Genomic DNA, 12216 nt, shown 5'->3' on the forward strand with positions numbered 1-12216 from the left:
GCAGGGAACCCATTTGTATGCACACATCTACGCACATTGTTCCTCTCACTGCACAGAAAATGGCACGGGGAACCAGTTTGTATGCACGTATCTACGCACATTGTTCCTCTCGCTGCACATAAAAGTGCGCAGGGAACCGGTTTGTATGCATGTATCTACGCACGGGGAACTGGTTTGTATGCACATATCTATGCACATTGTTCCTCTCGCTGCACATAAAAGGGCACAGGGAACCGGTTTGTATGCACACATCTGCACATAGTGTTCCCCGCTTGATTTTCAAAATGCCCCTTACATGCATAAAATAGTGTTGCAACAATTTTTCAACTGCTTTGAGGAGTGGTGCCTGAACATTTATCTGATTTTTAAATTTTAACCTTTTTCACATTTCATTATTTCCAAAGACTTTCTGTATGTTTTATCAGTTGGAGTAATTCACAACTCAATTGGCTTGTTTCTTGAAATAGTTTTGGGGAACATTGTCATTCCCTGTGCCTTGTTCCAGACCCAGGTGTGTGTGGCTGAAATCACTTGGCTGGTAATTAGGTATTTATCAGATTGTTTCTGAAAAGGGATGAGGCACTTATCTGACACAATTATCTTTGAAAATTGAATCCCCTTTTTTCAGGTCCTATTGAGGACATTCAGAAGGACTGTGAATATTTAAGTCTTTGTGCCTTTGGAAAATCCTTGCCTTTTTTTGAGCATATACATTATAACACATCAGACATAATATAATCAAATGGGGAGTATGTTTTAACCATTTCAGTACTGAATTTTGTTTCGTAATCCTCATTCTGCCCTGTACATGAAAATGAGTAGTGATGATCTTTAACATCAAATGTTCTCTAACATTTTCCTCAATGGCAGTTGCTCATCAGTGAAAACTATAAATGATGCCGGTCATTGCTGTATCAAATTTTAAGTGCCTCCATAAATTAAGGATAATATTCTTTACCTGTCCCCTTGTCTGCATCTTTGGGTACAGCTGACTTCACCATCTGGAAAGTATTCCAGCACATATTCTTAAATAGAAGAGCTGAGAAAATGTATCTTTTCTTACAGTCTAGCAATTGTACACTGATGGACAGTTATATTAGTATTTTTCTGTTTATACATGAATTATTTTTCCCATCCCCTATCTCTCTCTGGTGAATTTTGCTGATTTGTTACATGACAACGTACTCCGGTGAGATCCATTTTAAAGTGGAGAATTCCAGATGCATGGTCACAGGAATCAATGGGCAAAGTCATGCTTTGTCATAGCAATCTCATTATTTATCCGAATCCCTTATTAAGGCTAAGCATGCAATTACATAATCATATTTGCTTGCTTAACTTTAGAAACTGCAAACATGTCAAGAACTGGAAATGGTGGAGATAAGCAGGCAGCTTGACTAATTGCTCACTTTCCCAGATTGTAGTAGAGTTGACCTCCAAATGCTGTTTCTGAAAATATCTAACCGCTTGCTAAAAAATCTACCTATACCATTGCACATGCTCACAGGATTCTTTATTTTAATGCGTGATTTGCCTAATAGGCTTATGATATTCTTGAAATTGTTTTCTTCATTTTCTCTCTATGACCGTGAAAGCAATTTCTTTGGCTTCAGGACTGCCCCTTCCATCTTGCCCCTGTTCCCCACAGTGTAGCTGCAGTGTGTAATTTTATGCACTGTGGCCATGCTAAACAGGAAAGTGATGACATTCAGGATGATTCCTTGTACATTGCTGACAGAAAGCCCCATGATCCTTGCGCTTAAAGGTTGCACTACCCTTTTATGAATCACTCCCACAATGTCAAATCTTTTTCAAGGGTCTTCTTTGTTGAACGAGCAAAAAGAGAAATGTTTTAATTTATTGCTGAGCTGGCAATGTGAATACAGAAAACCGATAATTAAAGGTGAAGGGAGTGAGTCGCCATATTGGCTTAGATTATTATTTTTTCCAATCATTATGATGATGGTGATGTCATAGCCAAACTGATAATTAAAACTTTGAGATTGATTAGCAATGTTTTCATATATACTCACTCCCCCCCTCCCCCCCCAACAGGGTTTGTGCAGCTGAATGTGCCATTGATCCTTTAATGGTTTCAGATAGTGGAGCTGCTGGTTCTCTTCTTCATGCCTTGCAGAAAATCCATTGCCTGCTTTTAATATCTGGGTATTCATTTGTGGCAGCTTAGTGCAGCCAGAAGTTGAAAACTATTTTAATCCACAGTTTGGGTAATGGCCGTGTCATTAATTCCTCACCTTGAAAAAGTGCAGGTACAAATAATAAGGAAGCCAAGACAATATGATCACATTTGACCACTAGAATCAAGTTGCCTAGACATCTTTTCAGTTTATTGGCTTAAAAACTGCTGACTGCATGAGCTTCTAGATTCATCATGCCCCATCCAATTGGAATTACTGCTCATAATCTCAATCTTTTCAGATAGAAAATGAATCCCTTAGCATTGCTCATCAATCTCCTTTGGTATCCCCAATGACTGGACATTATGATTGGCAGAAAAGCTTAAGGATGTGTAAAAGATATAGCTAAAACGTTTCCATTGAGCAGCCAGTGAAAACTGGGGTCTTACCCCTAATTAACAACTGCAATTGCACTTTGTAATGTATTAGCAACATATTCCAGGGAGGCAGGGGGTCTAGAGGTTAGCTTTACAAAAAGTTATCTTTCATCCTGGCCTATAGCAAAATGTCTCTTGCTGCTGTACAGTAGTGTAAATGAATTGTCCTCCCTGTGTATGATATGCAAATCATTATAATAAATAAATAGTTATTAATGCTGGGCAACCTCCTTAGTTTACATTTCTCCTCTGTTTTTTGCAGATATCATCTGTAGGTCCTGCTGAGCCGTTGTAATGCAAGGAAGAGAACAACATGAAATGGAAAAGTCTTGCTTCTTTCATTATAACAGCGGCCTTCAGTCTATCTACCTCCCCACAGGTACTGGGTCAGCTTATTCCAGGTAGGTGCGTGGGTATGGATTTTGCAATGATTTTGATTGCATTTCACGTTTCATGCTGCTTCCTTGGCTGGTGTGGAAACATTGATTTAGAAAACATGATAATACCTGTGGGGTGTATAGGATATGTATGTATGTGTATACAGACAGAGCTTGTAGATGTGCTTGTGTTTTGATCATGTTTTGCGATGATGACCTGAGTGTCTTAGATTATGTGCACAGCCTGTTATGTTCCTTGATTCATGAACAAATTAGAATCAAGCTTCAGATGTTTGTTGAGCAGTAGAGTGTTTGAGCAGCTTAATGTCCCTTTGGCATTAAAGTTCACATCAGTGTGACTTAGTATGACTATCAGAGCACATCCATGCAGGTTGCTGGTTAAAACTACATTGAATACTCTTTCACTCTTGAGTGAAACAGGAATCTGAAGCTCAGAATGTGGTTCAGAACCAATATCATGAGGTGGGGGCCTGTCCTCCTGCCTTGTGACATTCACTCCATTTTCCCTTTGGACACATGGTTGTATTAATCTAGATAGCTGTGCTCTAGAGCTCACAAAGAGGTCCATATTCAGAAGCATTTAGCCAGCTTGCACAGAAATAGCAGGCTAAATTAATATTTAGTAACTTATTCAACTAACTTCTAGCCGGCTAATAAGTTAGCTGACTAAAATTTAGCCAGTTAAGTTATGGGCATTCTGGAGACATAACTGGGAGGAGTTGAGTTAGCCAACTAGGTTAATTGGTTAACTTCGATATTAAAAGTTAGCTGGCTAAGGCCTAGATTCATCATTTTGTGATAAATATAGCAAAAATAGAGCCTGTGATTTAAAAAAAGGGGTGTGGTTAGAATAATTTTCCTGGTACCGCATTGCTATTTTACTGCAATGCACACATTTATTGTACCCTGCAATATTTTCACATCGCAGGCTGCTGGTAAGAATGTGTGTGAGAGAGAGAGACAGCACCTCTGTAGAGGCTCACAAAAAAGGTAATTATTTATTCCACTGTAAGAGGGGGCACTAGTAACTTGGGGTGAGATTTGGGAGGTGAGTTGGGTTTGGGAGGCAGTTTTACATGCACAGTCATACATACGAACAGCACAGTTACCATCAGTGAAGATTTAATGTGATTTGGAGTGATGAAAGTTGAAAGAAGAGTAGATTTGTACCATGTTCTCTCTACCTAGCTTGATGCACTCTCTACCCAGCTGCACTATTGAATATACCTCCCAAGTTGCCAGGATAATTTTGCTATCCAGACTATATCTGAATATGGACCTCAGGGTGGCCATGCACAGAAAATCTGAAGGTTTCATTTCTATGGAGTGATTGATAGCATCACATGGTGCACCAAATGTTTTTGAATACGAAGCACAAAATAACAAAACAAAAGAGAAAAGCAACTAAAATAAAGCAGATAAAAACTGGCTGCAATTTTAGAGTAAACAGAATATCAGCAAAGAATAGTAGAAATAAGTCAGTGAGAGACACTTTAGCTATAATACCAATGTATTAGTATTCATTTTTTTATTGCTGCACCTAATTGTCAAATTTGAGCTTTAGACATACAAGAGAACTTGGAATTATTTAATTATAGCTATAAATTGCATTTAAAATATTACTTTAAAAACATGGATATTTAATTTTTCAAATGTTTCTTGTGTGGGGCCGCTAACCATTCTGAGAGAGGAAAAACAATAGTGTGTGTGTGTTTGGGAATTATGGTACAGCTTCAAAGTAGCCTTGAGCTGCCCCCTGCTCTCCCTGCCATGGATACCATCACTGCCATATTTATTGACTATTTATATGGATATAAAATATATAATGCATAAAAGAGGCAGTAGTCATTAAACTGCCATTTTATGCGCTTGCTGAGTATCCTAGCATGTTTGCTAGAGTTTCAGGCAGAGTTAGAGCAGTGCACATACTCTACTTTTTTTTTTTTTTTTCTTCTTATAAGGATTTGCAAGAACTGGAGTATGCACAATCAGAAGTACCTGCTTTGCTTTTCAGGGCAGAATAGGAAGCAGTTTACCTTGTAGTCTATGAGGAGAAGTCACTAAGGTGCTCTGGTGTTATTACAGGCCTGTGCACTTTGCATGTTATCTTTGGACTGTGCAGATGCTTCTTGCATGATCATTCTGAAATTAACTATGTCCATCAGATAGAAAAGCCACTGCTGCTATTACGAGTACTGTGAATGGTTATCCTTTCTACTATCGATATTTTGCAATGCTATCCACTGACAAATCAGCTTTTAGAAGATTGTTCCCTCTCAGTGTGGGTAAATGTATGTGCACTGCTCTAAAACACGCCTACTTATACCCACGTGGTTAGGGGCCATTCCCAAGGGTGTGTTTATGTCAGAAGAGGAGAATAACACACGTAGATTGCATTGACAAGGTTTTGCATGCGATTTGCCTTTACATTTTTCCTTGCACACACAAAGAAGACATGAATAGCGTAGATATTTTGTACCTATGGCAATCATCTAAGCAAAACTATGCCTGCAATTTTGTTTGGGTTATTGGTGCAAAACCCCACAGAAAACAAGTTTGATTAGTGCCCCCCCAATATTTGTCCACAAGTACAGTTTCTTAGAAAGCTTGCTGCCTCTGTTGAAGATATTAGAATGATGCAGCCAAATGCGCCAGGCTGCTGGGTAAAAGCTAGAAAAACAGACCTGGGGCGGGGGAGGGGGGGGGGGAAGAAGGTATGTTAACGTTTTCTCCCTAAAATAAAAGAGAAAAAAAGTAAAACCTTTTGTTAAAATCCTTCTTCCAAAGCAATTTACCTGTCAGGGAGACGTTTACTGTTTTATAAGAAGCACCTGCAGAGTCCAGCTTATTTCCATGATAAGTAACTCCATCTACTTGCTCTGCTTTTCAATCTCATCAGAGCCTCAGTAGAATGCACTGGAAAAGGCAGTTTGCATTGTATTGCTCCTTCCATCAATTTAGTTTCAGAATAAAATCACAGGTGGCATCTTGATTTTGTCCATGCTTTGTAATTTTCATCAGAGGCCTCAGACCTGAACCGACAGACCTCCTTTCACTTGCTCAGACATCACAGAGTGCTCGGGTTTCCTGGCAGGGATCCAGGCTGGCGATTACCACTACACAGGCGTGAATAAAGAAAGACCAATTTGGCCTCCGGCAATATACAGTATTTCCATTTTATTTTCCTTTGAGCAAACACCTTTCCTTATAGGGTTGTTTATTTTTTTTTTACTTTATACAGGGTAAAAAAAAAAAAAGATAGAAGAACTGCAAATGCAAACAGCCAAATCTCTTTCTGTTTCGTGCAGAATGCAAGCAATACTTTTCCCCAGTGGAAACAAGTACTAAAACAGAGCAATTAAATCAGCCATTACCCCCTGAGACTGCAATGTCATGCACGGCTGTTACTTAATATTTTATCATTTAGAACAGTGTTGGCAAAATGGCTTTTGGGGGAGGGGGGATCATTTTCAGCCAGGGCAAAGTCTGCAACTGCTTTATACTCTCACTACACTGATTTTCAAAGCAAAAGTTTTTTGCTTTGAAGATTATCTTAGGAAAACCACCTGCACATATTTATCCCCCCCTAATGTGTGCGGGAAGTTTCCCTAGCACAATGTGCACGCATACGTCCCAACCTGCCCAAACTCCAACCCCCGGAACGGAAATGAAAAGTGCAGACTTAACACCCATAAAAGTACAGGCACACGGACTGTATCTGTCATTCGATTGTCTTAACGGGCCAGTTCTACAGGCAAAGCAACACCTTACCTGCAGAAGTCACTTTCAAAGGTACCCGCATGAGGGATATACTTCAAATGATATTCTCACTGCAAGATCCTAAAACCACGTTAGGAAGGAAAATGCCTTTTAATATAAACTGAAAGAGAGTTGCACACTTGAATTTTTATTATCCGTTTCCAAGTCAAACATACGTAATATAAATAATTCCAGCTGCTTTGTCTGTTTATGGCACAGTTGTAACATTTGCTGATAACCTTATCTGAAATTCATTATCCTAAGGATTTAGACCTCTCATTTTCCTGAAGCAAATACCGGAGTGTTTCCATGTCATGGCAATGGCTCACATTTTTTCCAGCTAGTGTTGAATCGTTTCAGATTTTCTCTTCTTTGCATACACAGTCCATGGGGAAGTAGTTGCCTCCCTTCTTTATTAAAATCACTGCCAGACCTTTCATGTCTGGCATTACATTTTATGCCTGATTCACAGAAATGACCCTCTCCTCTCCACAGTGCTTGTCTCCTGAGGCACATGCTCTGCCGCGTATCGCTGCTGTATTATATCTTTCTTTAATCAGTATTTGCAAAAGGATTGGGGCAGAACCCCCTTCTTGCATTTTTAAGCAAGGAGAACTTTTTAAATTTTTTTACCTGTTTATCTTTAAGTGAACTGTTATCATCTCAGTTATTCTGTGCTTGTCCCTTGTAAATTTGTATCCTAGTCTTTTGAAGTGCAAAATGAGGAGAAGTGCAAAATAACCATTCCAGATATTTCCCTGAAAACAGCAGCCTTTACAGTGGTTCTAGAGGCTCAACAGAAGCACTGTACATAGCAATGGTTCTCAACCTTTTTCCCGTCGTGACACACCTGACAGACACGCTCACATGTGTGTCTCACTGCTCATTACAATTCATGGTGGAAATAACAAAATAAAGGTCCAGTATTATTTTTATTGTTAAGAATGTCACAAGGGAAAGACAAGTACTCTGAACAGAAATTGCATAAATAGTAAACATCCCATACCAAAACACCAATTTCCAGCACTCAAACAATAACCAACTTCCCTAAGAAAAGGCAACACTGAAATATTACACCAGGCCTTAAGACACTAATACGTCTCCTATTAGGAAAACAGACCAAGTCAGGCTGCTATAGAGCCCTACACAGAAACTACACGCCAGCAGAAAACCTCACCTGAATCACATTTGCAGACCCTCAACTACCAAAGCATAAAGAGACCAAAACGCATAACTAGAAACGTGCAGACAAAAACTGAACTGGATACCGCAACGAGCCAGAGAGAGAGTGTATGCAGTGTAATAAAGGAAAAAGAGAAACATCACCAGTCCTCAAAACAAATCAAGAAATATAAAATCAATAGCAGTAAAACCATACTAACAAAAAGAACAGATTTCAAAATAATTTATGATTGGAATAACCTATATTTAAAAACTCATATAAAAAATTTCTAGATACCAATAAACTATTTAAATATAGCAGACACAAAGACCCAATAATGAAAAATAAGGATTATTAAAAGAAATGCTTTGCTCTGCATACCTGGAAACATTTGATATCCAGGTGCCCTGAGATTGTTTTGAATTCTCAGGAGGAAGGATGGTTTGCTTGCAACTTTCACACTGGGCCGGATTTTAAATGTCCTGCGTGTGTAAATCCGGCTGGATTTACACGTGCAGGGCCCTCGTGCGCCGGCGCGCGCACAGCCCCGGGACGCACATAAGTCCCGGGGCTTCGTAAAAGGGGTGTGGAGGAGGCATGTCTGGGGCGGGACCGGGGTCAGGGGCGGTTTGGGGCAGGACCGGGGCGTGGCACCGGCCCGGGGACGTGGTCAAGGCCTCCGGACGAGCCCCCAGGTCGGGTGATGGCGCACCAGCAGCCTGCTGGCGCGCGCAGATTTACGCCTGCTTTCAGCAGGCGTAAATCTGGCAACAAAGGTAGGGGGGTTTAGATAGGGCCAGGGGGGTGGGTTAGGTAGGGGAAGGGAGGGGAAGGTGGGGGGAGGGCGAAGGAAAGTTCTCTCCGAGGGCGCTCCGATTTCGGAGCGCCCTCGGAGGGAACAGGCAACGTGCGCCGGGCTCGGCGCGTGCAGGTTGCACAAATGTGCACCCCCTTGCGTGCATCCACCCCGGATTTTATAAGATACGCGCGTATCTTATAAAATCCAGTGTACTTTTGTTCATGCCTGGTGCGCCCTTGTGCAAATTTATAAAATCTACCCCACTGGCTCTCAATCACACACATACACACTTGCTTTCTCTCTCTCACTTAGGCTATCAATCACGCACATATACTAGGGATGTGAATCGGGCTTCGGATGATTGAAAATATCGGACGATATTTTCAAAATCATCAGAAATCGGGGGCTCCCGATAAGAGAACCCCACAATTTTGTTCCTGGGGTTCTCTTATCGTTTTGGGGGAGGGCAGAAAAAACGGCACACCAAAACAATCCCTAAACCCACCCCCACCCTTTAAAACTGTTCCCTTAGCTTCCCCCACCCTCCCGAACCCCCCCAAAACTTTTTACAAGTACCTGGTGGTCCAGTGGGGGTCCCGGGAGCCATCTCCTGCTTTTGGGCCATCGGCTGCCACTAATCAAAATGGCGCCGATGGCTCTTTGCCCTTACTATGTGACAGGGTATCCATGCCATTGGCCAGCCCCTGTCACATGGTAGGAGCACTGGCTGGCCCGTGCCATTTTTAAAGATGGCCCCAGCCGTCCATTACTCCTACCATGTGACAGGGCTTGGCCAATGGTACGGATACCCTATCACATGGTAAGGGCAAAGGGCCATCGGCACCATTTTTATTAGTGGCAGCCGATGGTCCCGAGAGCGAGAGATCGCTCCCGGGACTTCCACTGGACCACCAGGTAAAAAGTTTTGGGGGGGTTCGGGAGGGTGGGGAAAGCTAAGGGAACAGTTTTAAAGGGTTGGGTGGGTTTTTTTGTTTATCAGCTCGGGCGCAGCTGATAAACAAAGCCGCGATCGGGCCGCACAAAAAAAAATGAATGATGTGAATCGGAACCAGAATCGGAACAGATTCCAGTTCCAATTCACATCTCTAACATATACATATGCTTTTTCTCTCTCACTTATATAGATCCTTAATCACACATTTACATACATATGCTATCTTTTCACACACATATACAGGCTTTCAATTGCACACTTCCATACATGCTGTCTCTTTCTCTCACATACATAGACTGAGAGTCTGTCTCTCTCTGGCTTGTTGCGGTATCACACACTTACACACATGCTCTCTTTTTCTCTCACTTTCTCACATGTTCTCTCTCTCACATAGAGGCTCTAAATCATATACGCATGTGCTCTCTCTCATCTACACCAGCTCTCGATCACACACAGACACACACGCTCTCTCTCTCTTACTTATACACACAGGCTCTTAATCATATATACAGATGATCTCTCTCACTTACACATACAGGTTCTCAATCACACACATACTCTCTTTCACATAAAGAGATTTTCAATCACACACATACATGCTTGTCTCACTCACACACACACACACACACACACACACAGGATCTCAAACACATATGCTTGTTCACTCACTCTCTCTCTATCCCCCTAACCAAACTAGCACTCGCTCTCTCTCCCCCACTGAACTAGCAGCCTCCTCCACTTCCAGCCCTTGCATCCTCAAGAAAGGAGTCCCATTGGCCGTGCGGGCTGACATTGCTCCTCTTTTGTTCTGCACCACACTGCTGTTCTTCAGGCTGTACCTCTCTTCTTTGGGCCGATACTGCACGCACTAGCATGATTTCTTCTTCCTGCGTGCATGGCCACTGCATACCACTTCCTCTTCCAGGCCGTTGTGAGGGCGGGAAGAAGAGACCATGCTGGTGCTGCTGACACCAGCTCTCCTGCTGCGTTCTGCCTGGGCTACCAGCATTTTAAGTCCGGGTGGAGGATGAGTTCCTGTTTTGCTGGGGCAGGGGGAGCAGGGGGAACTGGGAAGTGTGGCGACACACCTGCGTGTGCTTGGTGACATACTGGTATGTGCAAGTGTATGTTGAGAACCACTGCTCTACAGCATTGAAAACTGGATATTTCAACCTTCACAGCTTGATGGTGTCTGGGTGCATTGATGATTATATGCTCTCCCCTTAGAAGGGAGAGCTGATGGACATATTCTTCAAGGGTCTGATGGCTGAAGAATGCTAAAATCTGCAACGTCTAGGAAAACTTCCTCCCCAGTCTGTCAGTCTTTGGTCATCATGGAATCTCCTTTCCTCTCGCAGCTGTCTGAGGAAGAAAGAGAAAAAGTAGTACAGAGGTTGGGAAGTATGCCTGTAGTAGGTTGCATCTTGCCTACATTTCAGTCTTGTTTGACCCTCTGTTGATCTATCTACTTGTGCTTTCCTGATCCAAATCTATTCAGTGACATGTCTGATTTAAAAAAATTGAATCAGTGAAGGCAATACATTCTCTAATTAGTTATGCATGTCCCACTGGTATTTATACAATACAGTATTCCTTGTAGGTTGTGATACCTTTTTGTTTTTGAATAAAGATGTTCTTGGGCATGAACTTGCAAGACCACATGGGTCACGTCTTTAGATTTAATCCTCCACAATTTACAAAGGGAAAAGATTTTATATTATATTCTTTATTTTATGTTAATTGGGTTCTTGTTCTTTTTTGTTACTTTCAATAATTGCTCAGATATCAGAAATATTTAATGGAATGCTGCTAATTCAGGCTAAGAACATTAAAATAACGTGTATTCGTTAAAGGTTATTAGATGCAATGAATGAACTGAAAGACAGGACATCTGAATGCAAGGCTAGTTATGCCATATGAAAGAAGAAAGGATGAACTAGATATATATAAGACAACCAAATGCTTAAGAATCCTAGTTTTAAGAATGTTTCTATGGCTACAGGATTGTAGTAAGTCTATCGGAAAACAGGGCCCAGTCTCTTATCATTTTAATTCAACATGAATGCCCGAATCTGGTTTTTTATACAGAATTATGAATGATCCATTATTCCAGTGGCTTCCAGGCTAATTTCAGGAAGAACATGGATGAGCCAAAGGGCTACAGAAGTTAAAGTCCTCCAGCACACTCTCTTTAATGAGGCAATATATAGAGAAAACAGACAGCTTTCAGCATTCCTTAACCTTAAAATGAAGGTTATAAGGTTTGCCTTACAATTCTCAAAAGATTAAGCTCCTAAGACTGAACCCTTCATGGTGAAATCTGCACAGTAACAACTGACCACTTGAATTTCAACACTCTTGTTTCTTTTCTATTAATAGAAAAGTGTTGATGGTACTTTATAAAATACTCTTATAAAATCATTTGGTGCAAGACAGAACATTTCTTACTGTCCAAGAGTACTAGATTTTTCTTATTTTATTTAGTTATTTAAAACATTATTTTACTACTTTCTTGGGCCACAGTCAGTCCAAAGAGGTGTACCATGTTCCATGAAAATTGCCACAAAC

General features: G+C 41.2%; 1 protein-coding gene across 5 annotated transcripts in view; it reads left to right on the forward strand.

Annotated features, from left to right (window-relative positions):
* Positions 1–12216, forward strand: part of ROBO1 (roundabout guidance receptor 1) — a 1172418-nt gene that overhangs the window by 161575 nt on the left and 998627 nt on the right. For all 5 annotated transcript variants that reach the window (XM_029577784.1, XM_029577785.1, XM_029577783.1 and 2 more), the window contains exon 2: positions 2838–2976. In XM_029577784.1, coding sequence (XP_029433644.1) covers positions 2889–2976 — 88 coding nt within the window. In that variant the 5' untranslated portion in view covers positions 2838–2888. The remainder of the gene's footprint in view (positions 1–2837; positions 2977–12216) is intronic.

This window comes from Rhinatrema bivittatum, chromosome 15, assembly GCF_901001135.1.
Source record: "Rhinatrema bivittatum chromosome 15, aRhiBiv1.1, whole genome shotgun sequence".
NCBI lineage: Eukaryota > Metazoa > Chordata > Amphibia > Gymnophiona > Rhinatrematidae > Rhinatrema > Rhinatrema bivittatum.